We start from the raw sequence: 18,584 nt of genomic DNA, 5'->3' as shown, positions 1-18,584 counted from the left end.
GCCCAGGCCCTCTGGTGCAGGGGGGCTGGGGCAATAGCAGTTTAACAAGGGAAGGCCCAGGCCCTGGCTCAGGGCGGGGCACACACCGACACTGCTCAGGCCCTTGGAAGCAGGGGCGGAGCAGCTACACAGTTAGGGAGCTCAGGCCCCTTTGCACAGGGGCTGAGCAACACTCACTCGGGGTAAGCCCTGGCGGCGAGACCAGAGCGTTAGGTGAGGGGGAAGCCTGCCACCCGTGTGTGGGGGTGGCAGGGGGGAACGCAGGCCCACCCACTCCACTGCGTTCCAGCCCGGGGCCCTAACAGCGGTTACTGCCGCTGCCGGTCAGTGGGGTATCCTGACCGAAACACACTGACATGGGTTCGCATGCCTCGACAGCCTGACCGGGGTCGGCTACCCCCGGGCTACTTCCAATTTCCCCCTCAGGGCCTACCTCGTCCGCGGCACCGGGCAGGGTCCAGTCCACCAGCATAGGCTCCTCCCGGCCGGGGCTTGGTGGCAGGTCCGGCAGCTCCGTCGGGAAGTCCGGCCAGTTGCACTCGGGCGGTTCCTCCGGGTAACAGCAGGGCCGAAGGGGTTCTGGGGCGGTCTCACCGTCGGGGTTGCTGTGGGGGAGTTCCAAGGGCTCCCCCCAATGACGGGAACGGACGGGCTCCGGCGGCTCTTCGTCGTAGTGCGCCCGGGGCAGCTCCGGCCAGCTAGGAGAATATCCTCGGGCCTCAGCGGTATCCTGGTCGGGAGCTCCCGGCCGCACGTCTGCTCCCTGCGGTGGCCGGGCTCTGACTGAGCTCTGGCGGCCAGCTTTTATACTTCCTGTCCCGCCCCTTGACTTCCGGGGGGCGGGGACAGGTGGCGGTGGCTCCGCCCACTCAGGTGTCTGCACCGGTGCTCCCTCCTCTGGGCAGGAGGGGAGCCACACCGACTCACTACAAGGAAATAATGCTGCCTGCTTTTTGTTTACAATGGCACCTGAAAGTGAGAACAGGCGTTCGCATGACACTGTTGTAACTGGCGTCGCAAGATATTTACGTGCCAGATGCAACAAAAATTCATATGTCCCTTCATGCTTCAACCACAATTCCAGAGGTTTTGTGTGTCCAGCATGTGTGTCCATGCTGATGATGGGTTCTGCTCGATAACGATCCAAAGCAGAGCAGACCGATGCATGTTCATTTTCATCATCTGAGTCAGATGCCACCAGCAGAATGTTGATTTTCTTTTTTGGTGGTTCGGGATCTGTAGTTTCCGTATAGGAGTGTTGCTCTTTTAAGACTTCTGAAAGCATGCTCCACATCTCATCCCTCTCAGATTTTGGAAGGCACTTCAGATTCTTAAACCTTGGGTCGAGTGCTGTAGCTATTTTTAGAAATCTCACATCGATACCGTTTTTGTGTTTTTTCAAATCTGCAGTGAAAGTGTTCTTAAAACGAACATGTGCTGGGTCATCATCCGAGACTGCTATAACATGAAATATATGGCAGAACGCGGGTAAAACAGAACAGGAGACATACAATTCTCCCCCAAGGAGTTCAGTCACAAATTTAATTAATGCACTATTTTTTTTAATGAGCATCATCAGCACGGAAGTATGTCCTCTGGAATGGTGGTTGAAGCATGAAAGGGCATACGAATGTTTAGCATATCTGGCACGTAAATACCTTGAGACGCTGGCTACAAAAGTGCCATGCAAATGCCTGTTCTCACTTTCAGGTGACATTGTAAACAAGAAGTGGGCAGCATTATCTCCCATAAATGTAAACAAACTTGTTTGTCTTAGCAATTGGCTGAACAAGAAGTAGGACTGAGTGGACTTGTAGGCCCTAAACCTTTACATTGGTTTTTTTTGAGTGCAGTTATGTAACAAAAAAAATCAACATTTGTAAGTTGCCCTTTCATGATAAGGAAATTTCCCTACAGTACTTGTATGAGGTGAATTGAAAAATACTATTTCTTTTGTTTATCATTTTTACAGTGCAAATATTTGCATTCCAAAATATAAAGTGAGCACTGTACACTTTGTATTCCGTGCTGTAATAGAAATAAATATATTTGAAAATGTAGAAAAACATCCAAAAATATTTAATAAATTTCAACTGGGATTCTATTGTTTAACAGTGCAATGAATCACGATTAATTTTTTAATCACAGTTAATTTTTTTGAGTTAATCATGTGAGTTAACTGTCATTAATCGACAGCCCTAGATTTTATCCTTTTTAACCAATCCTGAAATTTAATCTGAGGCATTTCTTTTTGTTTAGTCATTCTTGTTTCTCATTGCTTTTCCACTCCCGCCCCTTATTTTGTAGCCCGGTGCCAGTTCAGAGAATCTGGGGAACTCAGTGTTTTACATGTACCACTGCATGGACAGATAGGAAGTTATACCAAGGTCGAGAGATGCTAACCTATTCATAGAAGAAAAGTTACTGTAACTTCCTAGTTCAGCAAACAATTATTCTTCTGTGCTATCAGTTTGGGCAACATCAAAACCGCAGTAAAAAGTTCATTTTCCATCACAAAAAGACAAGAGCAACAGCATGCTGCTATTTTATAAATATATATATTTTCTCTCTTTCCACCGCCTCCATGGATTTAGTAATAATATCAGGCACAGGAGGACTCCCTTGGTATCAGCATCAGTTAGTCACTTCAACCTATCATTTAGTACGGCCTTTTGTGTATAGAACTTTTTCCCCTCCAGCCCTTTTCTTTTAAGATACAGTGGTAATTTTATTCAAGAAAATGACTAATTCACCTGGCCTGACCTCTTAGCACAACACATTTTCAAATGCTGCTTATTTTATTTTCCTAAAAATACCACTCATTCTGCACATCCCTAGTTAAAAACAGTTTTTATGAGACAATAAAGCACAGAGGTTTCTGCATTAATCTTCATTATGTTTCTTAAAATAGTCACACAAACAATGTCACTGAGATATCATTGACTGGTCATTCTCTCTCTCTCTCTTCATCCCCCTCTCTAATTAAGAAGGGTGGTACTAATACAATAATAAATGGTTTGCACTAGATCTTATTCAGTTTTGCTGAGTGCTGGGAGAAAAAAGTCAAAGCTCTTGGCTTGTCATTTGCACAGTTCAACTGCTCACTGTAACTACTTAGATCAGCAACTTCTCAAACCAATTAAAGCAAAGGATTCTGGGATGGACATACTCTACATGACAAAATAGTGATTTCTAGGCTCTGGCACTGTATTAAAATTGTTTATTGAAAGCTACTGAATCTCACTGTGGTATGAAGGGTAATTCAGAGTCATCAAAGTGAAAGGAAAATCCGTTTTTTTTTTAAGCTTCTTGTTAAATCCTGCAATCTCAATTGATTCCCAATGAGCTATAAGGAAAGTGCAGTCTTACCCCACAGCCCAGTCCATTGCTTGGCTCACATACTATTTTTCTCACTTCTGGTTCAGGAAGCAGGCCAGCACCACATCCTGGGGTAGGACACAGCACTCCGCCCATCTGCAGCACACACTCTTCTGCACCATAGCGCTGGTAGCGGTTGTACTGCAAGGCAAAACACATGTACTGTAGTTCAAGGAGCCTGGGGGGAAAATCCCAAACTTTTCTGCTCCAGTTTATCTTGCTCAATGAGGTCAGCAGTTATGAGGTTTCTTTTACACAGTAACTTCAGGTTATTTGTCAGATGTTTGGGGGCATCAATGTACTGCCACATTGTTTCAGTAAACAGGGTAAATGCCACAATGCTTCATTCCACATTAGATACAAATTGGGGGAGGAAATCAAAGAGCTGTAACCAAAAATTAACAGTATAATGTGTCAGAGCCAAAAGTATCCCACAATTACACAGGACAACTTTCTTTTAAAAAACATATTCCAGGCAGACAAACTGAGCCACAAAATCTTTCTCTGGGTAACAATTTATTTTAATTTCATGCGTAGGTGTTTCTGTTTCTCATTGTAGTGTCAGTGTTTCACAGACAGTCATTAAGTAGCCTCACAACACCAGGGAGGGAAGCATCTCCATTTTATAGATGGAGACACCAGAAAGTTAAGTGACCTATCCAAGTTTACACAGGAATTCTGTGTCAGAGTCAGAAATAAAACCCAAATCCTATGAGTCCTAGCCCAGTGCCTTAGCCATGACACCACTCTTCTGTGTGTATAAGGAAGAAGTATAAATTGGACCATCTCTGCCATTTTTAATCAGTACCTTACTTCAGGACTGCTTGCAAGAGTATGGATGGCAGAAACTGATCTTAAGTAAAGAAATATAAGGGTCTCTCTGGTTTATCATTGGGGTTGACCACAGCCAGAGAATTTGTTTTTAAACATGACTGTTTTTGTCTACAGTAGATGCTAAGGAGAACTGACCAAAACATGCAGGGAACATTTTCATCCAAATTTTGAATCTTTGGAAAATTTAGACAAACTCTACTAGTTTTAAGTGTTTTAATTAGCACATTAGTTAACACATTTTAAAACCACCATTCATTTCAGAGTGTAGACAGACCTTAAGACAGTTAGATGGAACCCGGGTGTTAAAATACAGCCTGTGGGCTAGATCAGTCCAGCCTAATATATATTTATGTGGCCCTTGGCCCTCCTGACATATTCAGATTTTTAAAAATGAAAGCTGAAATTTTGTGCAAAGTAAGATTCTAGCCCCTGTGGTTGTGAAGAAAACCTTAAAAATGTCACATGAGGGTAAACCAATGCTGTGTTTTCTTCTTGAGTCTGCAGAAAGCCTGAAACAATAAAGGAGACAGGTTTGAACTCCTCTATCCACGTCACTAGAGAGTGTCAAGTAAATGACACTTTAATTTCATCATTGCAATGTCAATCACTGCAGAGGGTGAAATGGGGTATTGAAGAAAGGTCCAGAGAGAGGTGGGAATTGAGAATTTGCAACTGCAGGGAAGGAAATGCAGAGTGAAGAACAGAGAGGAAAGACAGGGAAGAAGGACAGAAACAGAAAGGAGGATGGGGAAGAAGGAAGAGAAACAAAGGATAGAAATAAAAGTGGTCCAAATGGTGGGCATATTTTCCCACTGAGTGACAGTGAGTGAGTTCATTAAGTATATAACAAATAATAATAACTAGAAGTTTAGTTATTATGTAAAGGCCAAGTTCTACCCTTGAACTATGGCACACTTCTCAGTGATGTCAGTGGGCCTTCTGCTGAGGATGGAGGGTACACAGTCCTAAATTAAGGCCTCAGGTCACAGACCACAATGATAAGTGGAGTTTGGCTCTCTCTGCTGAATGAGTTTGGCACTCTGGTCTAGATGGAATCTAAGCTGGTGTAACATTCACATTGCAGGTGCAAGAAGAAGTGTAAATTATACCAACTCACACTTCTGGTCTACACATTTGGTTTTTAGTCACTGGTGTAGCTGCAAAAGTATAAACCCCTACTGTAGTCATGATTTATGCCACTGCAGTAACTGGTCTAGCTTACCCTGGTTTCAAATTGGGATAAGCTAAACAGATACAAATCAGCTTCCACCAGTGTAAATCATGTCTAAACTAGGGTTTTGCACTGATGCAGCTCTACCAGTGGTTGGTAAAACTCCCTTGTAGAGCAGGTCTCAGTGAATCTGGCCCATTGCACAGTGAATAAATAAAAGAGAAAAAACTAAAAGGCAAGAGGGAAATGAGTTGGATGAATTTTTTCAGAAGATGGGGAAATGAGCTGAGGGTGTGCAAATATCACAAAACACTGTGTAAAATTACAGCTTTAATGGAAAGATTTAGTGCTTCTTAAAATTCTACCTAATATATAACTCATGAAAATTGTGGATTACTAAAAACACAACCGCGCCAAAACTATGGAAAAATGAAGCACTGAGTCCAAACCCCCACACAGGGAGGATGCAAATGAGCACTTCAGCATACACACAGGGGCTCCCATGCACATTTTGCAGGTACAATTTAGGAGGCCCCTCATCATTTTGCAGGAGTTACATGCTACAGTAACACATTCTTTTTCACTGTATTTTTTAAAACAAGTATGAGAGTTTTGAAAGCCACAGTCAAGTTACATAATATCCATGTTAAAAATAATAATCTTATATCCTGTTTTATAAAATCTTTTCCAAACAGTTGGAAAAATCCATAAAAAAAAATACATCTCTCTATATATTAAACAAAACAAAATACAAAAGCTAATTGGAGAAATACCCTCTTAAAGAAGAATCACGCAGTGTATAAGAAGCATGAGCAAATCAGTTGAAAATTGGGGATTAATATCTTATATGCTTTACAGCCTTCTTGTTAGAAAGGAATCTGAAGACATCAGCATTTAGAGAGGCATCTATGACACGTGTCTGCAAGGTCCCCTTGAACGTGGGGGCTCAACGAGTCAAATGGTGTTTAACATTATTATGCATGAACCCATTTATCCCAGGGTAATGGGATAAATATTTAATGTTGGAATCTATCAATTTTCAACCAAGTTTGTGATTCTTGCAGTAAATATGTTGAGTGCTCTGAGTCATTCTGCTGGCCTTGAACGGAAGTGCTGGTAATCACAGCTGCAAAGCTCTCTGAGGACCTCATTTTTCTTCAGAGCACAGAGTGGACCTGAAGGTGAGGAGGGAGATTGTCTTACCCTGTCTTAAAAGGTAACATTCAATTGTGCTGAATATTTGATTGTTAGTAGATTCCTATTATAGACACAAACACCAGCAATACTATAGTTGAGGGTCTGTCAGCATTTCCATTATAAATCCTCAGCTGAAAAGAGAAAATGATCTCCAGTCTCAAACTTGACATAAAAGAAGTCAGCAAGATTTCCCCCCCTTTAATAAAGAAATTTTCATGACAAAAATCAATCCTGTCTTTATAAGTTACATGCAGGAAAATGGATTTACAGGGTTCATTGGAAAAAAAACATTATATTTTGTCCAACAAATTTGACATTTTATACTGGTTCAGCACAGAAATCATGCCAAATCATTATACAATTATAGCACTGTCAAGAGTGATTTTCATACCATAAAAAGCCAAATAAATGGATCAATTGGAAAACAGAGAAGATCCTACTAAATGCTTTGCACATTCTGCTATCCAGTTACAAACCTGTCTCCTATCTCTAGAGCTCAGATATATTTACAAAAGTGTCATTTTCCAATATTTGTAGATCAATTAAAGGCCCAGACATCAACTGAAAATGAAGAAGCAGAATCTGTACAAGTCTACTGTCATAACAAAAATCAGTTATATTCTAATATACATTGTATTCTATGGTTAAAGAACAAAATATCTCACTTTATAATACGGGTACATTTATAAATAGTTTATAAAGGGTTAATACACAACGAAGAAGTGCTTAAATCATTTACTATAGAATTCAAGAGGGCAACAGATTGCTGTCAGAGGGCAGCCCTAACTACAGTGCCCTCTTGCAATAGGCCCTGGCATGACCGGTGCACCCATTTCTCCCCTGAGGTAATCCAAAGACTATACTTTAGGCTGTCTTGCTTCAATAGTACCCCTCCATGGGCTGGGTTTATTACAAGAACACAGTGCAAATAGCTCAAAATTCAAGTCCCAAAACATAATTTGCACTGGGGTGATAAACAAGTAATCTTTAAAATCACATATCCTGAGGGCCATTGATGTAACACAGACCACATTCCAGTGTCTTCCACCACACCTGGATTCTTCATTGGTCCTCTTCTGTCCCTCTTTCAGGACAGCCTCCACAGCCCTTCCAGCTGGAGTGCAATCCCACTCTTCCTAGCAGGAACCCCCACAGCGTCTCTGATGGGTGATCTTCCTCACAAGAGGAGCATCCCTCACTCCTCCTGACCCTCTCTTTGTTCTTCTGGGTCCAGCTCTCAGGTACAGAGACGTCAGCTGCTAAACCTCACCAGTGCTCTCCCTTCCTTCAGCCCTCTCTAGCCCTCGACTTTGGCATTCTGGCTTAGAGCCAGCAGGCACCTCCCTGTGCTGCTATTCCTGCCATCATTCCATCTATCTGCCTTGGGGACAACAGCCAGCAAACCCCTCTTGCTGCTCTCCTTTCCGTCAGCCTGCCCCCCCAAAAACACCTTCTGTATCTGGCAGCTCTCACCTGCCTCTTTTCCTCACTCTCACTCAGGCAGCTCTGATTCACTGGGTCTCGAGGTGCTGCCCTACCTCTTAATTGGCCAAATGGAAGCGCCTGTTCTGGCACAGGGGAGCTGGATCCACTTCATTTTCTGGGGCCAGCCACCCGGTGACAGATGCATACAATAATGGGTTAGAACTCTCTCTAACATCTTCTACTTAGCATTATGTGTAACACATAGAACTCATGTCTGTAACATGTTTACAACAGGTGAAACTTTTGTAAGTGCCCAAGTGACTTAGGAGCCTAACTTATTTTCAGAAACGACAGGCAAAATACACTTGACGATAGGTCTTAGGCTCCTAAATCACAGAGGCACCTGTGAAAACATTACCCATCTATTTATCATTTATGAACACCTTATAAATTATTTATGGATGTATCATTAATATCAATTGAAACTGAACAAACTATACTTAGGATAACGGTATATTCCACCATTTCAGACAAACTTCTGAATGATCTAATGGATGGGGCACTGGACTGGACAGCTATTCAAGAGATCTGGATTCAATTTTTGACTCAGCAACACACTTTATGGGTAACTTTAGGTAAAACACTTGATATACTCTGCACCTCCATTTCCCATCTGTAAAGTGGGGGTGATACTTCCCTATCTCATAGGGATGTCGCAAGGATAAAAATCCATTAATAACTGAGAGGTCATCAGGTACTATGGTGATGAGGGCCATATAAAGAGAAAGAAATTAAAGTTTCCCCAAACAACCATTTAATAATAACACCAGGCATGGAAGGAATCAACTACAAGCCTTCTACCATTGTTAGAAACTAGCTTTAAAAGTAATCTAATGTAAATTTGTGAGGAATTCAGATATTGCTGTGATGAAGGCCACAGAAATATCTATAAGTAAGTAACTGGATACTGCTGATTTTCATACATGCATAAATAAACATGGAAAAAACTTGTATTGCGTACATTTCCCAATTAACAGTATTTTAAAAAATGCTTAAAATACACTTAAAATTGTGATTAATTTTAAGTGACAAGCACTCCAGCAACTAAGTCTTTTGCATGAAAAATATATTAACACTACAGGAGAACAATCTGCTGAGGAGTTCTGGAAGGAGATCAGATCATTCTGGGGACTGGAAAGGGGACATGGTAGCCTATCACTTTTATGACACAGATTTGAATGCAGCAAGGTTGCTAGTAATCAAAAATGACAAAAGCTGAGGGTATTTGAAGTTTTTGGGCATTTAGTATATTTGGACATTTAAAGGGCCAATTTACCAAAGCTGAAAGCAATGGTTAGCATAACTGAATGGGAACCCACATTTAAAGTGTGGCTGTTTACAAAAACTGTGTATTGTTCAAGGACATCCAACTTGATGTCCAAAAAGCCACATTTCCACAGACATAAAAAAAGGTATGCTGGCCAAAAAGCCATACTGGTTAAAGGGAGATTTGGAAGCGCTGCTAAAACATAAAACATCAATATATAAAAGGATGAAAAACACAGGAAAAGGGCAATGAATATAAGCTACAAGTTAAAAAATGTAGGTGTCAAGGGAAGCTACAGAAATCAATGAAATATCAATGGCCAGTAAGATTAAACACAATAAGATTGCATTTTAAAAACATATTAGGAAACCAAAATAACAAAAATCCCTAGGTCAGGTATAAGTCCATTGCTAGATGTGGATGGTAAAATTGTAAATAATGCTGTAGAAAAGGCAGAAATGTTCAATAGATATTTCTTTTCTGTATTTGAAATGAAGCAGGAGAAAGTATCCATCCCATATGATGTTGTGGATGGAATAGAAAGTTTACCATCTGTGATAAAGGAGGATGTGAGTCAGCAGCTGTGCAAATTAAACATTTTCATTTCCACAGGACTGGATTACTTCCATCTAAGAGTCTTAAAAGAACTACCTGAGGAACTTTCTGCATCACTGTTATTTTTAATATTTTAAATAAATCTTGGAAACCTGGGCCAAGTCCAAAGGATTAGAGGCCTACCAATGTAGTTCCAATATTTAAAAAGGGTTAAAAGGATAACCCAGGTTAGCCTGATGTTGATTGTGGATAAAATAATGGAAAGGTTAATTTGGGACTCTATCCATAAAGAATTAAAGGCTAAAAATAGATTTTTGCCAGTCAGCATAATTTCATGGAAGGTTATGTCTTATCAAACAAACCTGTTGCCTTCTTTAAAAAAAATACCCAACCCTCCCCCGCCCCCCCAAAACCCCCAAAGATAATAGGTCTGATTTTAAAAAGACAACTGTGGTGATACCTTGATTTCTCTAAGGCATTTGACTTAGAGCTTGTCTTCACTATGGGCTAAGTTGGCACTGCTGTGATTGATGCAGAGGCATTGATTTAGCGGGTCTGGTGAAGACGCGATAAATCAATGGGAGAGTGCTCTCCTGTCGACTTCAGTACTCTACCTCAATGAGAGATGGAAGCTATGTCGATGGGAGAGCATCTCCCAATGACACAGAGCGGTGTAGAAACCATGTTAAGTCGATATAAACTACTTCAACTTAAGTTGTGCACCTTATATTGTCTTAACCCTCTAGTCTAAACAAGGCCTTAGTTCCACATGACATTTTGAGTGAAAAGCTTGCATTATGTGGAATTAAGAGGACACAGATTACATGGTTTAAAAACTGGCTCGCTGACAAATCTCAAAATGTAGTGTTAATAGGGAGACATCAACGAGTGGGACAATTTCTTGCAGGGTTCCAGAGGGACTGGTTCTTGGTCCAATAATATTCAATATTTTTATCAATTATCTAGATGATTATATAATATTCTTTGTTGGTAAAGTTTGCAGAGGACACATAGACTGGTGCAGTACTAAATAATGAAAAGGACAGGTCTGATCTGAATCACATGGTGAAATGCTCACAATCCAACAAAATCCATCTTAATACAGCAAAATGCAAGATAATACATCTGAGACAAAGAATGAAGGTCTGTAACTACAGGATGGGGGAGACTGTCATGGAAGTCAATGATTCCCATAAATCAAATAACCACCTGTGTATTTTAAAATTAATTTTGGAGGCTACTAATCTATAGGTGGACTTAGCATTTTAGGTAATTTTTGTCACACATTTATAATATATATAAAATGTACATAATGCAATTATTTGATACCACAATCCAAAAAATATAACATACCTAGTGCTAATATAAATACTTTAAAAAAATCTATCAGGTATGTAAGTATTATTATAAACAGGAAGAGAGGGAGTAACTGACATTCACACAAATGGAGATGATGGATTAGAATTCAGGTGTTCCTGGCTCTTCCTCATTTGTACCGACCACTCTGCCACTCTACATCCCCTGTGCTGTTGGCCACCCTCTGTTGCCTGGTGCCTGGGAAAGGGTGAAACTATGGTACCACCTCCTCTCTGTTCCCTTTGGGACATTATGCACGCACGCATGGGGAGCAGGAAGGGAACTGTGCTCTGAGTTCCTGGGCTGGAATTCTGCCTGGATCTTGAGGGCCATGAAATGACAGATAAGGCATCTTGGGCTCTGTCTGCAATTGTGCAAAAGCATAAAGACCAAGGTGAATCTGGCCCTTAAAAACAAGAGAATATTTCAAATAAGAAACCAATGATAAGCCCTGTGCAGGATGGATTTGTAGATGAAAAGTGCTGCAAAGGAGGAATTTGAAGGAGAGGGTGCAAGATGAAGAAAAAAGGGGAGATTATTTTAAGTTTATGGGACAGCATGAAAGAAGGCATGAAGCTGAGAGTGAGGAAAGGAAATAAAATAAGCAGCAAGGAGAGAAGACTATGAAAAATATAGGTGGTGAGAAGGGGGGTGTGGGACATGAAAGCAGATATAAGAGAGGCACATAGGGCCTTGACAGTGTGGTTCAGGAGGTTGGATTTTTTTCTCCAGTTTAGAGATGAAAAGCCAGTGAAAGGATTTAAGAAATATGAGGATGCCCTCTCAGTGACAGAAGAGCAAGATGACTTTAACAGTGAACTTTTACATTGTGTGGAAGGAGAAGAGAGTATTGGGGAAGGCAGAGAGGATAAGGTTAGAGTAATCCAGGAAAGGCCAAGGTGCAGAAAAGAATTCTAGCTGTAGGTGTAGTCTGGAGAGAAAATGTTTTGAAGATATTCAAAAAGGAGGTGGTGACTGGATTTGGGGGGAGTAGAGAAAAGTCACTGGTGATATGACATTGGGACACTGTAAAGCTCATGACATAGTTAATGGGAATAGAGATAAGAGGTGGTAGGGAGGGATCAGGAGTTCAGACATATCTCAGTTTCAGAGAGAGTGAGTTTGGGACTGTGGTGGCATACACCATGGTTGAGTTGAGAGTCAGATGGAGATCTGAGGCTGAATAGATGAGTGGAGGACAGGTGCTGAGAGGTGGATTTAGAAGTCACTGGCAGAGAAATAGTAGCTGAAGCCAAGGGAATGGATGGAGTCAATAAAGGAAAAGAGAAGGGGAGAGAGGACAAGACCATGAGGTAGCCAACAGATAGGAAGAGTCTTATATTCATGAAAGAGATAGAGACTTGAGGATGAAACTCCATATTAACAAAACAGCCCACAATTTGCGCAGGGTTAACTAGGTATCGGAAAGACCTGGGCAAATTCTCCACAGCAAATAATTTATCTAATGAATATTGTTTCTTTCTCTGTTTGTGAATTTTCCAGGGGCAGCTGACAATTTTCTCAATTTGAAATTTCTAAATTGAAACTATTTGCTTAACAATTAGTGTGAGTAATTCTTGGTCCATAGACAGTTACAACCACTTTGTTGCAATATTGTGTATTTGAAATTCAAACTCCAAACTGTTGATTACTTTAAACTGGTCACACATGATTGGATTAATGTAATGTGATAATGAGTTCAAAATTCACTTTATGTGAATATCTTTAACATACACTTAAAATTCACTGGTTCCACAAATATTCATACCATCAAACTCATTCAGTAGTGTATGTGATGGAAACATAGTACAACAGGGGCACAAGCATGTTTTCAACAAATTCCTTTTAAAATATGAATGAATATTACATTAAGTATGTAGAAGATTGTTATTGCAATAACCAGGGGGTGGGCAGTCAAGCCTAGTGGTCAGAGCTGGAGATAGCCTAGCCAGGCCAGGCATCAGAGCCAGAGACAGCACAAGAGTAAGGCGTTGGAGCAGGGACCTGGAGTAAGTCAGGAAAGCAAGAACTGGGAATAGATGAGGGTCTGGGATAAGGACAGGAACCATAGGCAGGCAGGAATTCAGGGCTCAGGAGTCAGGTAAACGGGAGGGGTCCACTGTAGCAGCCAGCCAGGGAGTTCTCTAATTGCTCTGACAACTTCCTGTGTTACTTCATGGTTTATACAGAGTTCCTCGGCCAATCAGGGTTGTTGGATGTTTCCCTCAATTGGGAGCTTCAGGGTAGGGGCCCTCTGCAAGCCAGCACTTCACTGGTTCCCTTCTCTGGTTACTCCGGTGAGTTGCTGGGTGTCAGTTGTGGCCAAAGGACACATGGGCCTGGGTTCAAAGCTCAAGATCCCTCACAGTTACAAAAAGGAGGGTGAAAAATTGTTCTCTTTAACCACTGAGAACAGGACAATAAGTAATGGGCATAAAGTGCAGCAAGGGAGATCTAGTTAGGAAAAACTTCCTAACTGTCAGGGTAGTTAAGCACTGGAATAAAAGTTACCTAGGGAGGTTGTGAAATCTCCGTCATTTGAGGTTTTTAAGAACAGGTTAGCCAAACACCTGTCAGGGATGGTCTAGATAATACTCAGTCTTGCCTCAGTGCAGGGGACTGAACTAGATGACCTGACAAGGTGCCTTCCAGTCCTGCATTTCTATGATTATTTCCACACACACCCCAGCATTCTCTCAGCACTACTGTCACACCTCATATAACATAAACAGGGTTCTGTTAAAGCTACCACCCATAGCAAAAGATTGTTCAGATACACACCATCCTGGGGCAGTGCTTCCTCAAAATTCCAACACTGGAGAGGCTCCTTCCCATAAAATCTCCTAATGCATAAAGGAATTTTGCTGAAGAATGGAGTGCCTCCCTGAAGGCTTACTGTCATTCAAGGGATACAACATCCAAAGTGTTCCCAAAGAAAAGACTGTGATGAGTTGCAGCAACAGCTAATGAGAGATCTGTTAAAATGGATCACTCCCCTGTCAAAATATCAAGAAACTGGCCAATACATTCTGCCACACTGTCAGAATTGACAATATAGCAGAGAGGTCTAGCTATACATTACTGAGCAGCTTCTTTCCTTGTCACTAGCCTGTCATCTGATTTCTCTATGCTATGTCCTGTTGGGGGCACTCAGGTACAGCAGCAGATTTCTCCTGCGTTATTTGTTTTCCCTTTTGCCCCTCACATATAGCTATTTTATTCATGAATCACAATATTCCATTTAAACAATTAAACATGTTTTTTATCACTCTTGGGGAAAAAAAGAGGAAAGTTTCTCAGAGTCATTAGGAAGACTCCATAACAGTTCCATACAGATTGCCAGTAATCTTGTTGTGTTTGTATAACTGTAGTGTTTAGGTCTGAATCGAAGCACACCCTCTCTTTTCTCTAGATTGTTGTTGAATTACTTGCCTTATACAGTATTTGGACAGAGCCCACATTTATATTTGCTGCATCTTTAGCATATTTTTGTAAGCAGCTTGTAATATCATTACTTATGAACTCATTTCCGTTTAATCACACAGAAAGCCAGTCTCACAGGACAAATATCTGCTCTGTAGGAGACTGACTTTCTTACATTGTTTTATTTTTCAGCAGTTCCTTAGCTAATAAATCTTTCCTCCCAGCCCTCAGCTGTCATGTACCTATGAAGTGAAATGGTTAGATAGAGGGCTGGACCTTATCCAAAGGAAAATGAAGGATTATGAATGATGAAATCAAACTGCACGGGGGGGCGGGGGGGAGTCCCACATAGCTAAAATCGCAAAAGTTTAGATTTCGGCTCTGCCAAGGCAGTCTGTTCTGGAGATTCTCTTTATGTTTGTTGGTTTGTACAGAACAAGAGCTTTGTACATTGGGAGAACTTACACAACGAAGACCCAAACCAACCAGAACCACTCTTGCTGTATTTCCTTCATGTTATAATACACCAGGAAACCACAAGAAGATAGACAATGAAAAACCAAAACACTAGGATGTCCCTTCTCCTGCAAATGTTTCTGAAGAAGCTTGCCTTTGGAGACTAGAGCTGTATAAATAATCAGTTTTTTGGTTCACTAGCCAAACTGGAAAAAAAAAATTCATTTCGGATAAAAAACAAAATGTTTTTTTTCAGTTGCCTCAGACATTTTAACTGATTTTTTAAACATTAAAAGTAAATGAAATTTGGAACCAGAGAAGGTGGCATCCCCCTTCTGTGAGAGAGCTGTTAGTCCCCACTTTGCCTGATTCAGAGCATGGATTTGAATCTTGGTCTCCCACATCCTGAATTCCTTAGCCACTGGTCTACAATGGGGGCAATGTGAATGGCAAACAAACCCCCTTGCAAATCTAGCCCAAACACATATTTCCTTTTAGAAATATAAACACCACTCCTTTTGACATTTAAAAAAATCTTTGATCAAAACAATTAACCATAATAGACATGAATTTGTGAAATGTTTTGGCCGACCCAAATCTGCATTTCAGATGTAAAAGTTTCACCCAGCTCTATTGGACATTTTACTAGTAAGGACTATGAGGCACCCTCTCAAAGCGCGACAGATGAGGCAGAGCGATAATCTGTTGCCATCCATTTGTGTTGCTTTACCAACACTCTGCATTTCAGTAAAAACTGTTTCATAAACCAGTTAATAGTAGTAAAGTTAAAAAGTCCACAAAACACATCATATACCAGTGAAATGAATATACAGTGTGGTGGGACAGGTTTCCATCCCAGTCAGGAATGGGTTAAAGGGCTCCCCTGAGCACAATCAGACCTAACCCAGGGAACCTATGAGGCCTGTCAAATCTGGAGAGGGTCAGCTCCTTGCAAGGGAGGATCCAAAACCAGTGCAGAGTGGCACTCAAAAGTAAGAGCTAGAGCTCTCTAGCCCAATGTTCTTCACTTCAAGGCCCGCGGACCCTAAGTCAATCTGTCAATCGCGCTCTCCTTAGCAAGAACATGGCGAAAGAGCCTCTGCTGCCTAAGGTGGCTAGGTGCCCAGTTTTCAACCTTACAGTGTCCAGTCCGATCTATCACCCAAAGTCAGGTTACTGTGAGCAGGGGAGGCACTCAGTCATCACCCGCGCCAGCCCCTACTCAGCTGGGGCCGCCTCCTACCTGTGTCGGGCGGCTGCAGCTCCCAGCCCCAGCTCCACAGACAAGTCCCTCCTAACCCGGGTGAAGGGGGGTGTGGGAGGGGAAAAAGCAGTGAGCGATGGAGGGGAGGAGGGAAGGGAGTGGATGGGACAGAGCCTCGGGGGAAAGGGCAGGGGCAGGGCCTCGGGGGAAAGAGGTGGCGAAGGGGAGGTTCTGGCACTCCTGCTGGAGTTGCCAAGTTGGCAACCCTACTGCTGAGTGGGCCCTTTGAAGAAGTAAAGGGACTTTTTTTTACTTTGTTTCCCCATTTTGTTTAGAACCCAGGGTGCTCAGGCTAGGTCTTATGGACACTGAGGGGGCTAGGGGCCCAGACCCCATTTACAGAATATAGTGACCACTGACCTTGTGGGGAATTGCTGGGTGAGTCCAGACATTTTGTGGGCTGCAGTATTATTTGGTTCTCCCCTTAGATTTTTGGACTGCTATTCACCTGGGTGTTTGGGGGTGCAAGCTCCTTAAGACTTATGGCTGGAGCACCAAACTCAGCACTTGCTCTGAAGTGATGCCTACAGCCAGAGAAGGATGTCTGTGGCGAGAGAGGTGTCCACCCAAACCCCATGAGGGTGCCCAAGTGGTACAATCCATGACATGTAGTGTCACAAAGCTTAAAGAAATGGTAAACCCGCGATTCCCTCTCCCCAGGAAGTCTGGAAAGCCTGATTCCCTCTCTCTGCAAGGTCTGAGTCCTTGCTGTTATAGACAAAAGATTACATCATAGGAATAGTTTGTGCTGTCAGCAGCAGCAGGGGTGACAAAGTATCTCACACTTTACTGAGAGAGATTGAGCTGAGGGACAAATACGAACTTTTCTTGAAAACTTAGTTTTATGCAAATAACATAAATTAAGTAACATTCATACTGTGGGCCAACATTTTGTTACTTTCCAGGACAGAGGAACACTTGGGCAGATCAACACAAATGCTTTCAGAAACAGTAAAGTTTTCTAAGTAGTAATCCTGGGATAACCATCAGGAAGAAAAATGTAAAGCCACAAATCCCAATAGCACTACCACTCACCTGTACCCCACAGTCAAACCCCTCAGCAGGATGCACCAGGACCTAGGACCAATACTTAAGGTAGGCCTCTACCCACTCTGAGGCCTGGTCTACACTAGGAGGTTATGTCGAATTTAGCAGCGTTAAATCGAATTAACCCTGCACCCGTCCACACAACGAAGCTATTTAGTTCGACATAGAGGTCTCTAATTCGATTTCTGTACTCCTCCCCGACGAGGGGAGTAGCGCTAAATTCGACATGGCCATGTCGAATTAGGGTAGGTGTGGATGGAATTCGACGCTAATAGCTCCGGGAGCTATCCCACAGTGCACCACTCTGTTGACGCTCTGGACAGCAGTCCGAGCTCGGATGCTCTGACCAGCCACACAGGAAAAGCCCCGGGAAAATTTGAATTCCTTTTCCTGTCTGGCCAGTTTGAATCTCATTTCCTGTTTGGACATCGTGGCGAGCTCAGCAGAGGTGACCATGCAATCGCTGAATAGAAAGAGGGCCCCAGCATGGACTGATCGGGAAGTCTTGGATCTGATCGCTGTGTGGGGCGATGAGTCTGTGCTTTCGGAGCTGCGATCGAAAAAACGGAATGCAAAGATCTACGAGAAGATCTCCAAAGCCATGACGGAGAGAGGATACAGCTGGGATGCAACGCTGTGCCGCGTGAAAATCAAGGAGCTGAGACAAGGGTACCAGAAGACCAAAGAGTCAAACGGACGCTCCGGATCCCAGCCCCACACATGCCGTTTCTACAAGGCACTGCATTCCATTCTAGGTGCGGCCGCCACCACTACCCCACCACTGACCGTGGACTCTGAGGATGGGATATTGTCAACGGCCGCTTCCTCGGAGATGTTAGCGGACGGGGAAGATGAGGAAGGAGATGAGGAGGACGAGGCAGTCGACAGCGCTTACAACGCTGATTTCCCCGACAGCCAGGATCTCTTCATCACCCTCACGGAGATCCCCTACCAACCCTCCCCAGGCGTTAACCCGGACCCTGAATCAGGGGAAGGATCAGTGGGTACGTGTTTTAAACATGCAAACATTTATTTTGAACAGAACAGGAATATTAACAATGGGTTTTTCATGATTAGTTTGCCCTAGGCGCTCTACTTTTTAGTCCTTGCCAGTGCAGCTACTGGAAAATAAGGTCTATATGTCCGGGAAT

At 42.5% G+C, this 18,584-nt stretch overlaps 1 protein-coding gene across 1 annotated transcript in view; it reads right to left on the bottom strand.

Moving 5' to 3' along the window:
• Positions 1–18,584, bottom strand: part of PRKN (parkin RBR E3 ubiquitin protein ligase) — a 969,496-nt gene that overhangs the window by 186,307 nt on the left and 764,605 nt on the right. Inside the window, exon 9 of the mRNA XM_026649533.1 lies at positions 3,370–3,519. Coding sequence (XP_026505318.1) covers positions 3,370–3,519 — 150 coding nt within the window. The remainder of the gene's footprint in view (positions 1–3,369; positions 3,520–18,584) is intronic.

Source organism: Terrapene carolina, unplaced genomic scaffold (assembly GCF_002925995.2).
Source record: "Terrapene carolina triunguis isolate 2854851 unplaced genomic scaffold, T_m_triunguis-2.0 Scaffold85, whole genome shotgun sequence".
NCBI lineage: Eukaryota > Metazoa > Chordata > Testudines > Emydidae > Terrapene > Terrapene triunguis.
Note: the sequence above shows the minus strand (reverse complement) of the source record. Positions and strands in the feature narration are given on the sequence as shown.